At 41.6% G+C, this 21,440-nt stretch overlaps 1 protein-coding gene across 6 annotated transcripts in view; it reads left to right on the plus strand.

Moving 5' to 3' along the window:
- CEP128 (centrosomal protein 128) overlaps nucleotides 1-21,440 on the plus strand; it is a 199,907-nt gene that overhangs the window by 25,759 nt on the left and 152,708 nt on the right. For all 6 annotated transcript variants that reach the window (XM_079988650.1, XM_079988651.1, XM_079988652.1 and 3 more), the window contains exons 8-12: nucleotides 23-139; nucleotides 7,726-7,812; nucleotides 9,460-9,534; nucleotides 11,950-12,082; nucleotides 14,545-14,705. In XM_079988650.1, coding sequence (XP_079844776.1) covers nucleotides 23-139; nucleotides 7,726-7,812; nucleotides 9,460-9,534; nucleotides 11,950-12,082; nucleotides 14,545-14,705 — 573 coding nt within the window. The remainder of the gene's footprint in view (nucleotides 1-22; nucleotides 140-7,725; nucleotides 7,813-9,459; nucleotides 9,535-11,949; nucleotides 12,083-14,544; nucleotides 14,706-21,440) is intronic.

Raw genomic sequence — 21,440 nt, forward strand, 5'->3', positions numbered from 1 at the left:
CAACCCGCCTTTTTCATTGAAGGTGTCGGAACAGGTGGAGAGGAGGCTTCAGGAGATAGAACGAGAAATCCGCTCGGAAAGGCAACTTGTTGAAAGACGTCAGGATCAGCTGGGACACATGTCTCTGCATCTGCAGGAGGTACGCAAAGCAGTCGAGTTTTTTTTAAATATGTACAGAACTGCATATCTATCTGGTTCTTGCTCCCTGTCTAGTCTGAGCTAATTATTTCAAGGAATGACTGCCATTTTTGCAGATGCAGTTTGTTGTGCATCAAGCGAACTGTCAGACAGCCATACATGAAAGGGGTTCTCTTCCCTGAGGCAGCGAGTATTTAAAGCGTTTTTTTTTGTTCTGAGCGGGCTTTGGGGCTTTTTTGTGTTTCTTTTTAAACATCTTCAGTTACACCTAAGATTTAAACTGTTAAAAACGCTGTTAACAACCACCTTGTGAATACTGCTCTCTTGAAGCCTAAATATGATGTAATGAATAGCCGGTTTCCTCGTGCTGTATAATCAGCTTTGCTTGAAGCAAAATGCATCTGGCAGAGTACAAGAGTTTGTGCTGTGGAGACAAACTGAGCTATTGTTCGCTTTTTGAAAAGGCAAATTAAGGCCCTTTTGGCCCTCTCTTAGAAAAGAGTGTGTGAAATGCCTGCAAGAGTGGTAGAGAAATTACTCCACCCTAACACTTGAAAACCTTGGGGAGATAAAATGCGTACTTTGTAATTTTAGATTTAATTTAAGTGCTTGGGCGATTATTTGGATAGTCATCTCTGACTGACTTTACTCTGGTGTCTCACAGAGTCTATGAAAAGTTTAATTTCATATTTGGTTGCCTTAATACATGTGGTGACCTATGTGCTTTTTTTAAAAAAAGCAATTGCAGATTATACAGTGCAGTATAAGCCGGTGAGGATTAATTTAGATTGACACTTTCTGTTCTGAAAGAGTGACTCTCCTTTCGGAGGTCACATTAAAGAAGAAAAAGAGAGAAAGTAGCATACATTTTAATTTGGGTAAAGATTCATGTGCTCTTCTTGGGTCAAAGAGTTTTGAATTCTCTCTCTGTCTTTAAATTTCACGGAATGGTGGTAAAAGGTTGTGCTCCATTAGAGTGGAGAGGAAATGAAGGTGTTTAAGTTCTGCACAGTAAATTCTCAAATGGGCTAGCAATTTATTTATTTTTTCCAGATGTTTGGCACTTTTTCAGGAGCTATGTGCATCATTTGGTACCGGCAATAGCCAATTGATTTGCAACCGCGCAAGTGCGCATTGCACCGAACCCCAAAGTGACTTTAAAAATGGCAGATGTGGCCCTAAAAGAAGCCAGAGAGGGCAAAAAAGAAAATGTGAAAACCATGTCTGGCTATCCCATAAGCCTTTGTAAATGCAATCCCAGGAGCCCTTGCACCGACTTCTGAGGCATGTGGAGAGTTATTGAGTTTGAGCAAGGAGGTTTGGAGGGAGCGATTCTGGTGTTTTCAGGCTTTGCCAATCATGTTTCAATTATATGCAATTTCACTGATGAACGTGATAACCTCCATGTAAATTGGGAGTTGCCTATGCTGTTGTTTCCAAACCTCTGTATGCATTAAGAAAAAAAAAAAAAACAATAGCAGGGGTCCACTGCCAACCACTGTAGCTCCCTGGCCCAGCTTCCTACTCCTGGCTGTCATTTGCCTCTGTTGGAAGGTTGCAGAACTGATGAACCAGGGCTTGTGTTATGTTCTTACGAATTTCCCTGAACTGTGCTTATCATGAGGCTTTGGTCGAATAAAAGAAATTTGACCAACACTCAAAGCCAAGGGATGCCACTGTATAATAAAGAGTGGTTTGCCTGGCTTGCACCCCAGGGAGGTAACTTTGGTTATGCTAACACAGCGGTTTGACTTCACTCTCAGAGGCGCACTCCATTGTCTCTTGCGACATACAGAAGCTAGCTAGCTAACTAACTAACTAATTAACTAACAAACAGCTAGTCAACGCAACTATGTATTTAGGGTAAGAATTGATTTCCTGCCATATGGGATTAAATTTGCTTCTCAGAGTTTATTTATCTTTTCAGTTGCTTTCAAATCTTTACGATGCCAATGCACTTTGAGGGGAAAAAAAGCCTGCAGAATCTTTGTGGCCACTAGGAGCCAGTGTTTTGCCATCCGTGAAGAGCAAGGGGGCTGAGCAAATCCCATTTCACAGTTTCAAACCTTGTTGAAATGTGCTGAATTTCTTTTCTCTTTTTAGTAGTGATGGCATAGAGGTGCGCATTTTATTTATACCCCCTACGGTCCGGTCTGCAGTTAAACATGTGATTTCTTTATGTGTGTTGCATTCTGGAGTGTTAATTATTGTAAGGGCACTCTAAAATGCTTTCCAATTTCTCTTCCCACTCCCCAATTTTGTGATTTGGACTTTTGACGTTTTTATGTTTTTCTTGAACTAATGCCTAAAGAGAGGCATTAGGGGAGGTGTGTGGAGAGGGGAGCAACTGAGCTCCTGGGTGTTGGGGTCATTTCTTGAGGAAGTGAACATAATGAACTGTGTATTCTGTGCTCAGGCAAAGGGTCTAACTAGTTCAGCATTTTATCCCCAAATAGTTCCCTGATTGGCCAACAGTAGCTATGGTGAAAATAAAGATCAGCTTCCCACAACACTGTCTGCATCCCCTAAGACAGTTGTGGTGAATCTGTCGCCCTCCAAATTTTGATGGACTTCAGCACCAGCCAGCATGTCCCAATGGTCAGCAACAATGCAAATTGCAGTTTGGCAACAGCTGGAGGAACCCCTGTTCACCACCCCTAATCTAAGAGGCATTCCCCAGTTCAGGACTACAACCAGCTTGTCCCGCTGTCCATTCTTCAGATCTTCTTGCATTGCTCTTCTAGTCTCATTGGAGAGAAGTCCTCAGTCCCCTACAGCTGGTCCTAAGGGCCAAAATGGGCTGTGCTTCAGACATTGTATTTATTTATTCATTACTTTAATTTGTCAGTTACTTTATCTTGCCTAGGGTAACCCAAAGCGACTTCCAACCAAACAAATAGACAATAAGCCCCACATAGTTAAAACCAAGAGGAAGGTGAAATGCATTAAAAAGATCCCACCCATAAAGGGATGCACTGCACAAATATAATCCAGAGATGGATTAAAGTGTGATAATGTAGTGCTAGACAAATGGATGATGGATATGTTCAGTGCCCATGGCCATCATTTCTGGCCCTGCCTAGCCCTGGACGTGGCACAACCCTTCTTAATGCAGCAGGAGCCTTGACCTCCTCCAGTGGTGGAGGAGAAGAGGATGCTTCTGGTGCTGTTCTGCATAGCATCTGTTCCCTCTCAGTGTCTCCTGGGCCATGGAAGTACCCTCCCCCCCCCGCAGGAACTTACATAAGATCAATGGAAACTAGACAGTCCCTGCCCACAAGTTCACAATCTAAGGGTTGCTTCCTTAGATTGTCAGTTCTTATACTGATCAGCTGGAATGGAGGGAAGGAAGAGTCAAGCAGAGCTGATCTCAGCAGGGCTGATGGAGTGGTCCTGCTTTCCCCCTCTCCCTCTGCCAGGTGGCAGTTGATGGAGGAAGGAGCTAAATGGGGCTGGTCCTCCAGGCAAGCTGATGGAATGGTCCTGCAGCCCCACCTTTCCTTCTGCTATGGCTTGGCAGAATGCTGCTGCTTGGTCCTCTGTAAAAGGATCTTCCTTCTCATGGGCCTTTGATGCTGTCAGAAGTGCTTTTGAGAGTCCACGTGTTGAATAACAGCTAAATTCCACTTATCTGCCTGTTTGACACTCTCGAAGAAGGTTGGTGAGGCGAGTCTTCCTGCTGCAAAAATGGTGCTTATTCTTCCTTGGGAAGGAGTCTTTTTCACCTTCTTCTGTATATTTGGCATCCCTGGTTTTAATAGCACCATCCATCAATTTACTTGTGATTCACGTTTGGCTGATGGGTCTGCAATTTCCCAGGCTTAGGAGAAGAAAAGCTTCTTATTACATGCATGTCTTGAGGATAACCCTATTTAACAATTACTGTGCCTGTGGTACGCACCTTCTTATTTATTCTTCCATAACTTTTAATTAGAGAAATATAGCAGCAAACACAATTGCTCTTGACACCGTATGACACCGACTTTGTAATTGCTGTAGCTCTTATCTGAACTCGATTTGTCACTCCACAGCATTATCGTAGTTTACTTAGATAGTTGACTCTTTGGGGGAAAGTGTCTGTCATTAACATTGGGTATGTGTGTTTTTTTTATAAATAAGTTTTAAGTGTTATGCTCTTTACAATACTTAGGGTAATCATAAAGGACTGTTTTCCTCTATCCAGATGATCACTTTTAAGAAATTAAATAGAAGCCTGAACAATGGGCTGATTCCCCTCCTTGGTAAATATGGGCTGGGATCCAAAGTGCTGCTTTAGGCATTCCCACAAGCTTGAGCACGCCTGGTAGGGTTTTCTATCACAGACTGCTTTTGAAAGTCTCCTTGGTTTCAAAAGCAGCTTGCTGTGTATGGCGGGTGTCTGCTGTTTTGAGAAACACAAATCCAAAGCCCCTCCTTCTGATCATGCAGAACCAGATGTGTGGGTCTTTGGAACACCCCCTTGCTCCAGTAGGAGGCTGGCAGCATGCTCCCTTGGTTATTCAGCTTCGGAAACTTCTGAATAGGCAAGGCTAGGCAGTGGCCCCTAGCCGGAATTAAGATATCAACAACCTCCGATATGCAGATGACACAACATTGATGGCAGAAAGTGAGGAGGAATTAAAGAACCTTTTAATGAGGGTGAAAGAGGACAGCGCAAAATATGATTTGAAGCTCAATATCAAAAAAACGAAGATCATGACCACTGGTCCCATCTCCTCCTGGCAAATAGAAGGGGAAGAAATTGAGGCAGTGAGAGATTTTACTTTCCTGGGCTCCATGATCACTGCAGATGGTGACAGCAACCACGAAATTAAAAGACGCCTGCTCCTTGGGAGAAAGGCGATGGCAAACCTGGACAGCATCTTAAAAAGCAGAGATATCACCTTGCCAACAAAGGTCCGTATAGTTAAAGCTATGGTTTTCCCAGTAGTGATGTCTGGAAGTGAGAGCTGGACAATCAAGAAGGCTGATCGCCAAAGAATTGATGCTTTTGAATTATGGTGCTGGAGGAGACTCTTGAGAGTCCCATGGACTGCAAGAAAATCAAACCTCTCCATTCTGAAGGAAATCAGCCCTGAGTGCTCCCTGGAAGGACAGATCCTGAAGCTGAGACTCCAATACTTTGACCACCTCATGAGAAGAGAAGACTCCCTGGAAAAGACCCTGATGTTGGGAAAGATGGAGGGCACAAGGAGAAGGGGACGACAGAGGACGAGATGGTTGGATGGTGTTCTTGAAGCCACGAACATGAGTCTGACCAAACTGCGGGAGGCAGTGGAAGACAGGAGTGCCTGGCGTGCTTTGGTTCATGGGGTCACGAAAAGCTAGACATGACTAAACGGCTAAGCAACAACAAAGGCAGTTGCCTGGTTTGGACGTACAGATCTTGGGTTAGATCTCTGGGACCTGTGCCAGCTTTGTGCCTGCAGACTCCGACATATGCTACTGCCAGCTCTCATAGTTCAGTGGTGGAGAATCTGCTTTGCAGGCAAAAAGTCTTTGGTTCAATACCCAATATCTCCAGGCAGGATTGGGAATGGTTTCCCGTGTGAAACCTTGGAGAGAGCTAGATGGACCAGGGGTCTGACTCGATATAAGGCAGTTTCCATTGTTTTCCTCCCTTCTCCGCACACTGCAATTAACCCAGGAAATCCAATCAATGATTGTTTCCTGTTAAATCCAAACTCACAACCTTTGATTATTAAGTTGGGAACGAGCTAGGATCTTCAACCATAGTCTGAAGTCAGTTCTTTATTTCTGTTAGGTCACAAGTGACTGATGCGAGTATGCTATTGGCAGAGCAGGTCTAGGCAAAATAGGTTTGATTTACCTGCAGGCGTGGTATGTGAGAGACTCTGCATTTTCCTTGGTTCTGAAAATTTCCTTTTGTGTGTGTGTATGTGCTGTTTAGTCATATACCTGCTTTTCGTAAAACCAATACAGTTATGGACTATTTATTTTTACTGTACCTGGAAAATAAAATGGAATGGCTTATTTGAAATACCAGTGGGGTGAGAGATTGCTTTTTTATTTCACGTTATTGCTGCTTAATGGCCTAAATATCCTTCAGTGCTGCTTTGATGAGCTGAGGTTGGCATATTGATTTCCAAGACTGAGTTAAGATGTCTTAATGATAAGATGCTAATTCCTATTCTGTGTTAGAGAAATCTTCTGCGGTTACTTATTGCTTCTAGTTTTTCTGTGCTAGTATAGCTGACATTGTGGAGCCAGTATGCAAGGCGTCTCCAAGCTGCATACATTCCTCTGTGAGGTAAATTCACCAGGAAACTGCCTTAGACCAGGTACAGATTATTTGCCTACATTGCCAGAATTGTCTTCTCTACCTAGCGATAGTACTTGGAGGGCCTAAACTTCCCCATAACTGCTACTTTCCTGTTTTAAACTGTTTAAATCTAGTTAAACCTGGGTTACTTTGAACTCTTTATTTTACTACATTTTGGTGTTCACCTGTGCTGCTTAAGAATCATGCAAGGAGCTCAGTTATTGGTTTAATATTCTGAAATGTCCTTCCGATAGGCTTAAGTTGGGCTTCTTCGGTTGGAGCCAATGAGATTGCCCTACCCTGTTGTACACATAGCCATGCTGACAAGGGGACTTCCTAGATTTGTCTGCAATTATACAGCCTGCCTCCTGCCTGATGGCCCCATTACTTATCACTTCCAGCAATGCTGGGTAGACATATCAAGTGGAAGTGCAGTGCTTTTGTCAGATAAGGTAATGGTAAAGGTAAAGGACCCCTGGACAGTTAAGTCCAGTCAAAGACACCTGTGGGGTGTGGCACTCATCTCGCTTCAGGCCAAGGGAGCAGAGAGATTTTTGGGTCATGTGGCCAGCATGACTAAACCGTTACTGGCACAACAGGACACCATGACAAGTGCTAGAGCGCACGGAGATGCCGTTTACCTTCCCGCCGCAGCAGTACCTATTTATCTACTTGCACTGGTGTGCTTTCGAACTGCTTGGTTGGCAGGAACTGGAACAGAGCAATGGGAGCTCAACCCACCGGAAGGATTAAAACCGCACGCGGCCGACCTTCTGATCGGCAAGCCAAAGAGGCTTATTGGTTTAGACCACCGTGCCACCTGATGGGTGACTTCCGACTGAGTGGCAGAAGAGGGCTGTTTAACCCTTTCCATCCTAGCTATCTGTATACTGAAAATTTCTTTCTCCACACACCCCACTGTTTTTCTCCCCAAGAGGTAAAAGATAGGGGAACTTATATATCTTTTGAGAGTTAAAATAGGTGTGGGAGTTTATGATTTTGAACATACATCCAGCTTGGGAAAGGGTTAAACATTCTGTGTCTTGAAGGGAGAGTTGAGGCAGGCTGAGGCTCAGCTTGCTTATTGGGGTATGGAAGCTAATGGATTGCAAGGTAACAAGCTTAGTTGTGGACACTATGCATTTGATACATCTATTTATAGCTTTGCACGATATAATCTCACACACCAGTGTGTTCTGCTGTGTTTGTGCATGTGTAAATAATACAAATGTCAGCATATTTTATAAATTAAGGCTTTGATGGTTTTGCAAAAAAGAAACAAATTCCCATTTTCTTCCTTCAAGGCTTTAAAACAACAAGATGCTAAAGCTAATGAAGTGGAAACTGTCTTGAAGAATAAAGTACTGAAAATGGAGGGTGAAAAAAACAAAGTAAGTTGTGTTTTTTTTAATGTTCATGGTGTAGTATCTTCATGTTGCAATTGATGCAGTGACTTTTGCACCCATGCTTTAAAAATATGAAGTATGTTTGCTTTAACATATAATAGCAGGTATCAGCATCAAACTCTGTGCCTTTCATAGTAAAGATGTCCAGCTTCTTTTCAGCAGCACATGCCCAGATTGTACTGCTCCTACCAAGGTGACCTACATCAAGAATACTTAAGCCTGTAAAAACAGGAAGCCGTCATACTTGTTGAGGCCCACGCAGATAAATTTGGCCCTTAACAACAGTTAAAACACTCACTGCTATTAAAACTAGGGGGTAGGAGAAGAAACCAATAAAACAAATGCAATAGAAAAGCGAGAATTAAAATGCGGCAAAAGCTTGGTGAAATAAAAATGCCTTCATCACCTGCTGAACTAACCTCCCTTCAGAGGGATTTTCACAACTGGGGAGCCACCACTCAAAAGATCCTCTATTGGTTCATCTGGCTTCCCAGTTCCGAACTTGTGTGGAACTTGGCGGGGTAACTGGCTCATAACTTCCAGAGGCCTTGCATTCAGCATTGGGGACCCAATCCTGTGGCCCTCCCTTTTGGCTGAGAATAATCAGGTCCCCTCCCTGCTTAATTTCAGGCACTTGACTAAGACGTCTCTATTTTAGCAGGCCTTATAAGGTAGTTTTCTGTTTGTACGATGGCCTTTCTTATTCTGTGTTCGTGTGTGTGCGTAAAACACATTTTATTCACACTGCTTAGGAATTCAAAATATTAAGCATTATAGAAATACCTTAGATAAATAAATAGGAACCAGATTTGTTGCATCACGCCTGCACTGCACCAAGCTCCCCACCCCTTTCCCCTCTCGGTAGAAGGCAACCCCACTCAGCATTGGGAAGCAGGACCACACTGCCCCTGTTATGCTGCCAACTGCTACTGTCATGCAAGTTAACACAGGAGGAGAACGTCCTTGAAATATCCTGGTCCTAGGATGTTTGGAGCTTTATATGTAATAACCAGGATTTTGAGTTAGGCCTGGACTCAAACCGAGTGGTGTGGTCAGGAAAGCCAAGTACCAGAAATTATTCTGGCTGCTGCATTTCGCAGCAGCTTCACTTTCCAATCCCTTTCAAGGGCTAATATAACTATAACTAAGAGGGTATTTGTTGTTCTTTCAAGAACTTGCGTTCAGTTTTGAGTTAATCACAGACATCTGCAATACCCATTCTTCATTCTGGCTTGAAATTCTGGGTGTTTCTTTTTTTTAATGTGCCTTTGGGTTTTTACTTTTTTCCCTTCTCAACCTGGGATTTCTGGTTATTATGAGTCAAACAACCTTTCAAACTGCTCTGTTTTGCTACCTTGGAAGGGGAGCCGATCTAGAGTATGAGGGAGATAACACGTGCAACTCAGTTACATAACGTAGTTTTTAGCAGAGAAAGAAATGCATGTATTTGTAAACAGATTGTTTGATCTAAGGAACCATTGGGATAATAGGCATTTGGCAAGCTTAGCAAAGTGTTGCATAGGAAATGAGCGTTCAGCAGACTTCTGGGTATATTAAATATTGTAGCTAAATAATTCATGACATTACTAGCAGTGGAATGATTTTTTTGTCACTCTTTCTAATCCGAATAAGCTTGAACAAGATTTGGAGCAGTCCCGGAGGAAACTGGATCAGTCGGAAAACAGCAGAGAGGTTCTTCTCCACCAGGTAACCACTTTCCTGTGTAAAAACCTGTCTCCGTTCACAGTAGGCAGGGCTCTTAAAACTTTCTATCAAATAGTGCGGTAGGAAGTTAGAAATAAGTATGATAAGAAAACAGTCACAAAAGTGCATACCAAGCTTTATTACAGAATGATAGTTTATTAGTCTGGTTCTCACATGGCGCTAAGCTTAGTGCAAATGTGTAGGCCTCCAGAAAGGAGATGGTGCTTTGTTCCAGTCCAGTCATTGTGCTGCTGTGGTAAACTGTGGTTTGCCTTAGCATGTTGTCCAGACTCAAGCTCCTGGTCTAGCTCTCCCCGGAAAAACTATGAGCCGTAAACCAAAGGCAAGTCTTGGTTTCAGCTCATGATTTGTCTGCATAGAGCAGAACTGCTACTCTGGGTTGAAACAACATGCTCAGCCAAGCTGTGGCTTTGCTTAGTGCAGCAGCAAAGGAGTCCAACATTTGCTCATTTGTGCTAAACTATGGTTTCACTTAGCGTAAAATGCAAATGAGAGCAACATGAAGCTGTTTTGCCAAAGTCAACTTAAGAAATGTAGCAGAAGCTGATTGGCTTGCTTATCTTGTGGCATGGCATATTAATATAATGTTTTGCCTTTTGAATCCTGCTCATTCTAGAGAAAGAACACTTAGAATGTGTGTTTGTTTGGCTTTATAGCTATTTGGGGGATCTGAACCAGGTCTGCTGGGCCCAAGTTTAGCACTCTGTCCACTGCACCACACTGGGTGGGTAGGGGAAGCTAGCACTTGGGTATGTTGTGTGAAAGCAGGAGGGGACAACAAGCTACATGATAGCATCAGCAGCTTGAAGGACTTACCTTATACTGTAGTTTGCCACAGCTGGAATGTGCCTAGTGCTTGCTTTCAAGGATTGCTCTGCATTTGGATCTTACTCTGTTCTAATTGACACTTACTCTGTTCTAATTGAGAGCCAGTGTGGTGTAGTGGTTAAGAGCGGTGGACTTGTAATCTGGGGAACCGGGTTCGCGTCTCGGCTCCTCCACATGCAGCTGCTGGGTGACCTTGGGCTAGTCACACTTCTTTGAAGTATCTCAGCCCCACTTACCTCACAGAATGTTTGTTGTGGGGGAGGAAGGGAAAGGAGAATGTTAGCCGCTTTGACACTCCTTCGGGTAGTGATAAAGCGGGATATCAAATCCAAACTCTAGAAAATTAGTTCTCCAGACTCTGTCATGCCAAATAAGACACTCCATAGCTGTTTTTTTAGTTTGGTTAAAAATAAAATCTCACTTACACATTCACGGCTGTATACCTATGGATATGATGAAATAGATTACACGTTATATTTATGGTTTACTTTCTTTGGGTTTAAGGGTTGTTTAATGTTGTGATAGTATAAATTATTGGGCATATTTCAATATATTTTGAAAGAGAAGAGGAAGTAATTTACTAAAGATAGTGAAAAGAGCAATTAGATTCCTCCACCAGCAGCACCCCACCCTCCGTCCTAGAACTGCTTTACCTTGTTTTACTTTTGCACAAGCAAATTATAACTTTGCGAAAACAAATTGCCTTGAAGTGGCTAATCTCTCTGCTGGCTTCTAGCTGTATAATTTATTCAGAAGCAAAACCAGCTAGTCAAATAAACCTCTTTGTGTTTCATTGAGGCTCGGTTGGTGTCCTTGGTTTTGTAACAGCCCAGTTTTGCCCCATCTTTTTGTTGCAGTGCACAAAATTACGCAAAATGCCCTCAGAGGGCAATTTGGGATTGTTACCCCCATTCCATACATGCATAACCTGTGAAGGAACCTGTGTGTGCTTGGGAACCTTTTGAGTAGGCAGGGTTTCTGATTGCATGTGGAGAGGTCCCTTGCCTTATTTTTCCTATTATTAATTCATTTAGATAACAACGTTTCTTTAAGAATGGCAAAGCAGTTTACAAAAGACAAAATAAAATATAAAACAATTAAAACTAATAAAAGAACCAAGGCTGCTTAAATCTTCTAAAACAGCACATCACTGTAGCAGCAGTGAGATAATACTCACTGGCAAATCTGTATAGTGACTGATAAGATCAGATATCCCAGCGGCCTCCTTTCAACAACAGCATGAGGACCCAGGGGCCTGTGTGAAGAGGCATACCTTAAACAACTCCCCAAACTGAAAAAGCCGAAGACCAAGGCAGTTTGATAAAGAGGGAGCCAGGTGGAGATATCCTTTTGAATCTGAAGCTTCCATTTAAAACAGAGAAATCTCATGCTTGGCTCATTGCTAAGTATAGTGTATGGGTAATGGGTTATGATCACATTTTGCTTTAGGATCTTTTAAAGAATTGATAATGTCAGTGAAAATATGCCTCCACATTTTATTGAAATTGGTTTCTGGTTTGTTAAAAAAGCTGGCACTTGTCTGTGTATATGTGTGTGTGTGTGTGTTAGATTGAGGATCTTCGTTCCCAACTCCTTAGAGCAGAAGAGGAACGACTGAATCTTCACCATCAAATATCTCAGGTCGCCATGCATCGCCAGAGCCATCCAGCTGAGCAAAAGGATGACGGGAGGAGGCAAAGAGGTAACACTCTCTTTCCCATTACAGTGGTACCTCGCAAGACGAATGCCTCGTAAGACGAAAAACTCGCAAGACGAAAGAGTTTTTCGTTTTTTGAGTTGCTTTGCAAGACGGATTTCCCTATGGGCTTGCTTCGCAAGACGGAAATGTCTTGCAAGTTTGTTTCCTTTGTCTTGCAAGTTTGTTTCCTTTTTCTTGAAACCGTGCATTCAGGGGGTGCAGTTGCGACTTGACTTCGAGGAGCAACTCATAGCACGCGGTGTGGTAGCCTTTTTTGAGGTTTTTGAAGACTTTGGTGATTTTTGAAGCTTTTCCAAAATCTGTGCTTCGCAAGACGAAAAGAATTGCAAGACGAAAAAACTCGCAGAACGAATTAATTTCGTCTTGCGAGGTACCACTGTACTATTCAGGACAGAAAAATAAGACCTTATAGTAACTATACCTTGAGGAAGACTCAGCGCTTGAAATGGCAAGTCTTGGTTTACTGAAAACTGGAAATAATGGAGAACTGTGGGCAAAATCAAGTTGTGAACAAAAGCATATGTCTCAATGTCTGTTGCTCACAATCTCAGCACATTGAACCTCCTCCTCATCATGACCGAAAAAGACAAAAGTTAATTCAGAGATTTATGTGAAAGCAGTTGTGTAAATTAAATGTGAGCCATTATCGAAGCTGCAATTTAGCAAACGCTAGGCAGTTCATATTTCATATCTTAAATTCTTGATTTAGCAAAAGCCTTGCTAATACATTTTTTTGTTAGGTAGACTGGCAACCAGCTAGGATCTGATTTCTTACAGGCTGCTGAAGGATTATGAATTGGAATTTGGGGTTGTCTTGTCCGAGCTGTAGGTCCCTGCTATCGTAACGAGCATGGTAGAAGTTGCACAGAGATAGCAGAGGCAGGCAGTAGTGTGTGAAAAATATTAGGAGCTAGATCTGGAGCATTCACTAGAAGTAATTGCATCAGTAGGGTCTGGAAGCAATCCACCGAAACCTACTGTTGTGTACTAGCCATTCATTTTCAAAGGGCTAGTAGGGGAGCACTGTGTGGCAGTAAATGGAGGTTGCAAATCAGCTGTGCTCAGTAGAGCTCAGCTTTGGTCCCATGTGATGCAGAAAAAATCAATACAGGTTGATCTCTAAATGTGCCCTGCTGGTATGCTTAAAACGGCTATAAATAGCAGTTGCATCCTCAAGCCTCAATATCTCTCATATATCCTTTCCATTGTATGAATGGAGATGCTTCTAGCCAAGGTCCAGTGGCAGGCTTTCCTTCTTGAAATGTGGATATTTCTGTTACTTGGCACTGCTCTCACTCTTGTCAGGGGAAACATGAGCATGGCTTACCTTCCTGACATGACAATGAATCTTATTTACCCAAGAATAATTAATAGGAAAGCCAAAGTTTTTTGTTTTTTTTTTAACAGTATTCTTCATATGCATTCAGAAAATGTCATGGAAAACACATACACAATACTGTATTGTTTGGATACAGAATAAGTGAAATGGACCCTTTTCCAGGTAATGGAATTTGGGAAGGGCATTTCATTTGAATATTCTTGAAGGAAAGCAGGAGGGTGAAGAAGATGCAGTTATCTAACAGTATGGGATGCATGAAAATTCTCATGAACTATCAAATTGAGGCTGTTTCACATAATATTTTCTGCAGGAAGTTCAGAAGGTGTTCAAACAAATAAATAACAGAAAATACTTTTTTGATCATTTTTAACACAACTCCTTTTTTTAAAGCAAAATTTGAGGGCACCCTTCCATCTTCGTCAGATGACACATTTTTGTGTCTTATCTTTGTGGTCTGCTGCCAGTGTCTATAAGCAATGCCTGCCTAGAACCTGATGGAATCCACTTCTTTTTTGGTCAAGGTGTGAACTGCCTTAATCTTCATCCCATCCAAGAGTAATCCACAAGGCACTGTAGGCAGTAAGCTAATTTATGGAGGCCTGTGCTTGCCATGTCAGTCTCCTCATAGAATTGAAAAGAAATTTAAAGTAATTTGGTATTTACTCTAACCGAGCTATCTATCTTTCTGTTTATCTAACTATCATCTTATCCTATAGTCAAGGCCACCAACACTGCTGGTCGATAAACTTTGTTTTATGGGCTGATTTGACTTGCAAGAACAAGCATAGCTTCCTCTGAGCTCAAAGTCTTTCATCCTCATTTTGACATGGCCACAGTGAGGAGTTTTGAAGTCTTTGCTTCTATTTTTGCTTAGCTTCAGTTTGGTGTGTCATCTGAACCATACAAGCTGTGGTTTACTTGTTTCCACTAAACATCGTTAAGATTAACCATGGTTCAGGGTCTGGACAATATGTGAAACTATGGTTAATCGAAACTGGAATTGGCTGTTTCTGATTTTCCTGCAGCCGTGTGTGTTTTATGTATGAGTGCATTGTTTTGTTTGTTGTAATTTTTCTTATGCTAAATCATGCCACGTTTGTTCCAGTGGTTGAGAGGTCTGATCCAGAGAAACAAGAGATGGAAAAGCAGATCTGGGAATTGAGAGCACAGCTGAATCACAGTGCTGTTATGTCAGAGATAGAAGAGTTGAAGCGATGTATAGAGCGCAAGGACAAAGAGAAAGCACAGCTTGGAATACAAATAGAGGTAAACATCTCTTTAAATGATAAGCTTAGGTTCTACTACTTTTTGAGTTGCAATTTGTGGCTGAAGTGTGGCCACACAAATAGCATGTAAGCCTGTGTATGAACTGCAGGTGAGAGTTTACATAATGGAATTTCACCCCATGGCTTAACAAAGGAAAGGATTCCTATGCATGAAAACTAAAATGTCTGGGTGAAGGATAGGCTTGATCTCTTCTCCATCACATCTTATTTCTCCAGGAACATCTCACATGTCATCTGGAGGGTTGCAGTGTGTTTTTCAACTTCATCTGCCCTTTGTGAGAACTAATCTGAAGTTCTGATTTTCCTAAAGAGCTAGCAGTTGACAGCACCCCCTTCTGACTTCTCCCCCCACATGTTGGTGTGCGACGTAAATTGCCTTGCGTTGCATCAACACAAACAAAGTTGAACCTCTTATACTGCACTTTCCAATTCTGTAGTCAAACTAGTAGCCCCTAATAATGCCAAATAAGAATGATTCTGTTTGTGAAAGGAACAGACGTATCACAGTAGTCAGCAGATTTAGCTCTTCCTGTGCATGGAAACAGCCCTGATTTACCACACCATCAATCACATGGACATCATTTTCCCATTTTGTAGTTGCTGTAAAAGAAAGTGAATCTGTGTTGGTTGGAACCATTTGGATACACGCTGGTCCAGCCACACAGTCTAACTAAGCTTTGCTGGATACCTGATTCCGAATTAATTTGATGTTTCGTTTGGCATCAACCTTGTACCCATCAACCAAGCGAAATGGAGGAAAGGCGGCCACCAGCTGATAGCTGATATCAATGACTCGTGCATTTACTGAATCTTTTTTCCAGTTTTCTTCTAAACCTGCCATGTGCTAGTTTCATAATGTTAGCACCAGTTGTTGTAGTAATGCTACTAAATAGGCATTGTTGTTGTTCATACAGTAAAGTGAGCAAGCAAACAAACAAACAAATAAGGGGTGGGTGTTCTGGCTCAGGCATCCAACCAGGAAAAAAGACTTTGGCAATCCCCAATGTGTTTTGATTATGCATGATTTTGACTTTAGACATGATCCACGGAACATCTAAAATCAGCAGGAGGAATTCAAAATAGCATAGCTGTCAACTTTTCCCTTTTCTTGCGAGGAATCCTATTCGGAATAAGGGAATTTCTCTTAAAAAAAAGGAAACGTTAACAGCTATGAAATAGCAATTATTGTTGTTGTTGTTGTTGTTGTTGTTGTTTATACCTTGTCCATCTGGCTAGGTTTTCCCAGCCACTCTGGATGGCTTCCAGGAAAATATAAAACAATAATAGAACGTCAAACATAAAAAATTCCCAAGATTGCTCTGTCACTGCAAGCATTTCTTTCTTTCTTTCTTTCTTTCTTTCTTTCTTTCTTTCTTTCTAGTTTTCCATGCTTTATTAAGTTTCATATATAACAAAAACAAACTTATATAAACCAAAAATGATCTTCTATAAGTAATCTTATGTAAATATACAAATCAAAATTGATACAATCTTATACAGTCTCTTTTGGTCGACGTTCTTACTAAGGTGTGATAGACTTCCCCTCAATTCCTGGTGCATTTAACATTTCTAATATTGAATGTACATATGATTGTTACCTTCATCTTTTCATATTTTCTAATACATTCTTAAAACGTATCGTACCAATTTTCCTTATTTCTTTGTTATTATTTTATAAAGTGGGCATTCAAATCACTTCAAGCATTTCTGCTTTCCTGGTGGAATGCTCTCACCTCTTTTCCTTCCTTCCTCCTTAACGGTCTGGGGGTTCTTCTGACCACCCTGAGTCAATTTGGGGGAGTTGGGGTGCATGAAGGGAGCCCAGGGGTAAGAGGGAGAGAAGCCCCATTGCTTTTGACCAGGCTGCTGTTAGTGGGACAAGTTAGTTGAATTCAACCATCCGTTTCAAATTCCAAAGTGTGGGCCTCAGAAGGAGACATTTTCTTTGTTCTTATTATTTGCCCCTGGTAGCTTATTTTACAAGTATATGAGTCAAGATGAAGTACCGTGCATTGATGCTGTGATATTTTCTGTGATCATAAACTTGGTAAGATACTGCTGGTGATGTGGACCTTCTATAAAGCTAGTTAAGTTTTCTTTTTTTCTTTTTACATTGTGATTTTAAAAATACCCTTGAGCACAGCTGTTACTCTTTGAAGATCAGAATGCATTTTAATCAACTCTGAATAGCAGAAATGGGCAGCCATTAGAGCAGCACTATTTAATTTGGCATAACAGCACGTCTGAAAGTAATCTTTAATTTCTTGTAATAATTATGTAATCAGGAATGTATTGGAAGCTGCCAGCTTGCTCCGAGGAATGTTAAGGACAAACCAGAGTTCAGCAATCCCTTTGTCAACTTTAACTCGAATGAGAACTTACGAAATAGATGGCAAAATAAGTAGGAATCCATCCTGGACGCAAAGTGCCATTTGCTAGTTGCTAGGTCTTTAATATTTTTTCAGAGTCATACTTTTCCTGCTTCCCATCGTAACTCAGTGGGTGAGACACTTGATTGCGTGCAGCAGGTCCCAGGTTCAGCCATTGGGATTGCCAGGTGTAGCTGGGAATGTCCCCTGTCTGAAATCCTGGAGAGGTGCTGCCGTTCATGGTGTAGATAATACTGAGTTAGATGGGCCCAGTGGTCCAGATCTGCATAAGGCAACTTTCAGTGGGTGGAACACAGTGTCACTGCTTCTGTTTGTGCAAGCATTGCAGATTTCCAGATGGATTGATGCCTCCTTTCTTCCCTCTGTGTGTTGTTTTTGGGGTTCTCCTGAACACCCCAAGCCAATTTGGGGAGGAGAAGGAGGGAAACCTGAATTGCAGGAGCAGAAGTCATTGCACATGACTTCTGCTGGCAGAGCTGGTCAGGTGAACCTGCCCTATGTTTCTATGCTTAAAATGGAGTATAATATCATACTAATACTTTGTTCTCCATTTTAAAAAAATCCAACATCCCTTATTTTACCATAGTGACCTTTGGATATAATAAGAGTGCCAGATAAAGTAGTATGTGCAAGGGAAGCAAACTTGGCTTTTTAAGAATTTGATTCTGCAGCAGATCACTTCCTAGATGCCGAACAGTTTCCAGGAATCCAACTGTTCTACTTAATAAAAAATATGCATATTGATAGAACAAGGTTAAAAGAGCCTGCTTTTTGTATGTTTAAAATCCAGAGGCTTAGAGGTCTGTCTCACAAGAACAAATCGTATAATACACATTTTACTTCCCGCTGTTACCCTCTAAGGGAGGTGGCAGCAGCTGCAGGAGGTGAAAAGGAAATGGATTATTTCCCTCTTGATGCGACATTAAGTAGCAAAAGGCTGTGAACTTGAAAACTACAGTAGTAAAACAGCATTCCATCAGATCTGTTCTTTATAGTACTACTTCCAGCTGCAAATCTAATACGGGTCTGTGCTTTTTCCAGATGGTTTTGGACACGCTTGTTTCAGAAGAGCAAAGTTGTCTTATGGTGATAGGGGAGGGAAGTATCATCTATCTGCCTCTGAAGTGCATGAGCGATACACTTCCTTTGATTATCAATTTGTCATTACACAGGATGTGTAGAAGATTTAAAACCGAGATTCTCTGGATTCTGTGGGCTGAATCTTGCATGCGCGCGCACACACACTCAACTCTTCTCCCAACATGCATTCAACCACAGCCCATCATCTGCATGGAACTTCCTGGCAGCTGCTAATGATGATTGACAGTACTCTATCATTTACATGTGAGCAGCATAACCTGCCCCCGGAGGACAAGTTTATACAGAGTGTGACCCATGTGATCAATGCCCTGTGCAGGTGCTGTTAACAAAGACTTCCTTGATAGCAATGGTTGAAAAAATTGCTGCGCATTGCAGGTTTCAAAGGTATATTCAATAAAGTTGTGTATTTTTCGCAGACACTGGGAATAGCTGTAGGGTCAGTCATTTTGGCATTTTCGTTTGTATATGCCTGCCTGCATGCAGAAGGTTTGTGTATGTGTGTGTGTGTGGGGGGGGATCTCCACTTCTGAGAGGAGGTGTGCAGGTAACGGTGCTAGTCGATTTAAAGGACTCTTTCTTGCACTGTTTCCATCACTGCCCTCTTCCAAATAATTTCTCCCTTCCAACAACCTTCCTTTGTTTTCTAGAATCATAGAATTGTGGAGTTGAAGGGACCCTGAGGATCATCTAGTTCAACCCCCTGTAATTGCAGGAACATGCAGCTGTCCCATACAGGGAACGAACTTGCAGCCTTGGTGTTATCACAGCACCACGCTCTAACCAACTGATCTATCCAGTTTGCTTTGCTCCCACAAATTTTGCCCCACACCTATTCTGAGCCGAAATCTTTCCTATGTTCTCTGGCGGGGGGGGGGGTGATTTCTGTTCATTTTCTCATGCTGTGGAGAATGAAATCAGAAATTATTTTCAAGAGTGGTGTGATAATTTTGAAAACTCAACTGCACTTTGTGTAATCCTGCACGCCAGTGTTCATAATCGTACACTGCTATACAAATGCAAACGTTTAATATTTTAAAATGGCTGTTAGCATGGGAAATCTCATTATGTTCTGTAAATGATGGAACTGTTGACAAGATGGCTTCAGATCCCCCTTTCTCTTGTGGGAACACCTTCATAATCTTAGAATAGTTTATTCTGTACAGGTTGGGTGGGGGAGACTTTCCTATTTAAGATGAGCTGGAAAAACACTGCAGTATGGAAAAGTACATATTTCATAAAGTGGTGGGTCCCCCCCCTTGCCAGTGAAAAGCTAGGATTGGCTTGAGCTGAGCTTCCATTATGTCATCTATGGACCATATAGGGAATGGCAGAATTACTTTATTAAGTATAATACCATAAATGTTTCCGAAGGGATTTAGGTTTCTGGAAATACCTTTTCCTAAGCAAAGCTCATGGGTTGTTCCACCACACCCGCTTCCTATGATAGAGCTAACCTTTATTTTTTGAATTCTTCAAGAATGAAAGTTAGAAGGCGAATGCTTCAAAAATGTGTGCACAGCAGAGGCATCAAGTTGAAATTCTCCACAGCCGAATACTTCCCACCCCTCTTTCAAGCTATGTATTTGAATTCCCTTCTACTCCAGCAGAATTATAAACGTTCAGGTGCTACAAACTTTAGCCATGATTCTCTTGTCAAGTAAATAACTGCTCCTATCAGCTTTAACACTAACAATTACTTGTTTGGGGATCACTGCCAATTATAAAACGTCAGTTAAAATTAACCACAGCAAGTGCAGTGTTGTGGATAGACGTTTGAAGTCAGACCAGGGGGACACTATTCAAATACCTGCTCAGCCATAAAGCATGTTGGCCCAAGGTCACCTCTTATCTCTTAAGCCTTCTACCTCACAAGGTGGTTGTGAGATAAAAATGGGGCAAGAAACCATGCAGGCTTCCCTCAACCTCTAGATGGGAAGGCGGGATAAAAATGTAATAAATATTAAATAATGATAACCAACAGGATGAATTCCCAGACCATATGGATTCAAAATAACCAGAATAAAATTCCTGTGCAGCAATTATACAGAAAGGGCAGGCAGTGCACTTAGTTAAGTGTTGTATTCTTTTTCTTCAAATACAACTATTGATGCCTTTTTGAGAGCTTCTAATTTTGCTTTATTCTATGAACTTCTATTGAACTATACAAAGCAACTTTGTGATACTTGTTGGCGGGAGGGAGAAGAATAGAGAGAGATTTTACAATTGCCAATAAAAAAGGTAATTTAGCTTGCACTAATGTACCTTTCAAAAGTTACCTAGACCTTAAATTGGAGGACTCACTGTACATACAAAATACACTCATTCTCTTATTTTAAACCCACGATGAACCTCATTAACCTTCATAAGCTATTTGTATTCATAAGAATTCCTAGTATTCTCTCATCAGTGGTTGTTGCTGATTTAATCCGTTTCTTTCCCATCATCTTGGATTCATCTGAACAGGAAATAAGCCCGTAGTTGACTTTTGCCTAATTTGAAGAAGCTTTAGGAGTGAAATAACAAAGTGTTTAAATTAACTGAAAGAGGTAGTAATTGAAGGAGGTTGTATGACTGTGTATTACTAAAAAGTGGTAGATAGCCAAACCTTATGGGAGGTCAGAAAGTGGGGCCTGAGCACAACAGCCTTCTCCCCATCTGTGATTCCTAGCAACTGATATTCAGACACATACTGCTTCTAATAGTAGAGATAGAACCTAGCCATTGTGACTAGTAGCCACTGATAGCCTTATCCCACATGAATTTGTCTAATCGTCTTTTGGCGTCCTGTAGCCCATGCTGAAAAATTAATGTGGCTTGTATTGGGGGATTTTTAAATGATTTTTGTAATGTGTTCCAAAAATCCTAGAGAAGCAGAGGCAGGATTTTCCCATTTGGGCTTTTAAATTCAATCTTATGTTTTCCTGTGAATTCTTTCAAACAGAGCCAGTCAGTTGAACCATCTGCTCATGGTCTTGGTTCATTTTGTTGTCCTGGTAATGAAAGTAGGAGAAGGGAGCAAAGTTCTCCTTTCTTCCCGAGAGCCAAGATGAGCTTGAAATCTCAATTCATTCTACTATATCATGAGAAATATAGAACCAGAAGAGAGATTTCTTCTTTGCTGATGAATATTGGTGCCTCCAACATTCCATCTTGAAGAGAACATTCTGCCCACCTCTCTCCCCTGGTGTGAAAAGTGCTGAAGACAAGGTTGCAATTATACATTC

The sequence above is a fragment of the Podarcis cretensis genome, assembly GCF_951804945.1.
Source record: "Podarcis cretensis genome assembly, chromosome: 1".
Lineage (NCBI taxonomy): Eukaryota > Metazoa > Chordata > Lepidosauria > Squamata > Lacertidae > Podarcis > Podarcis cretensis.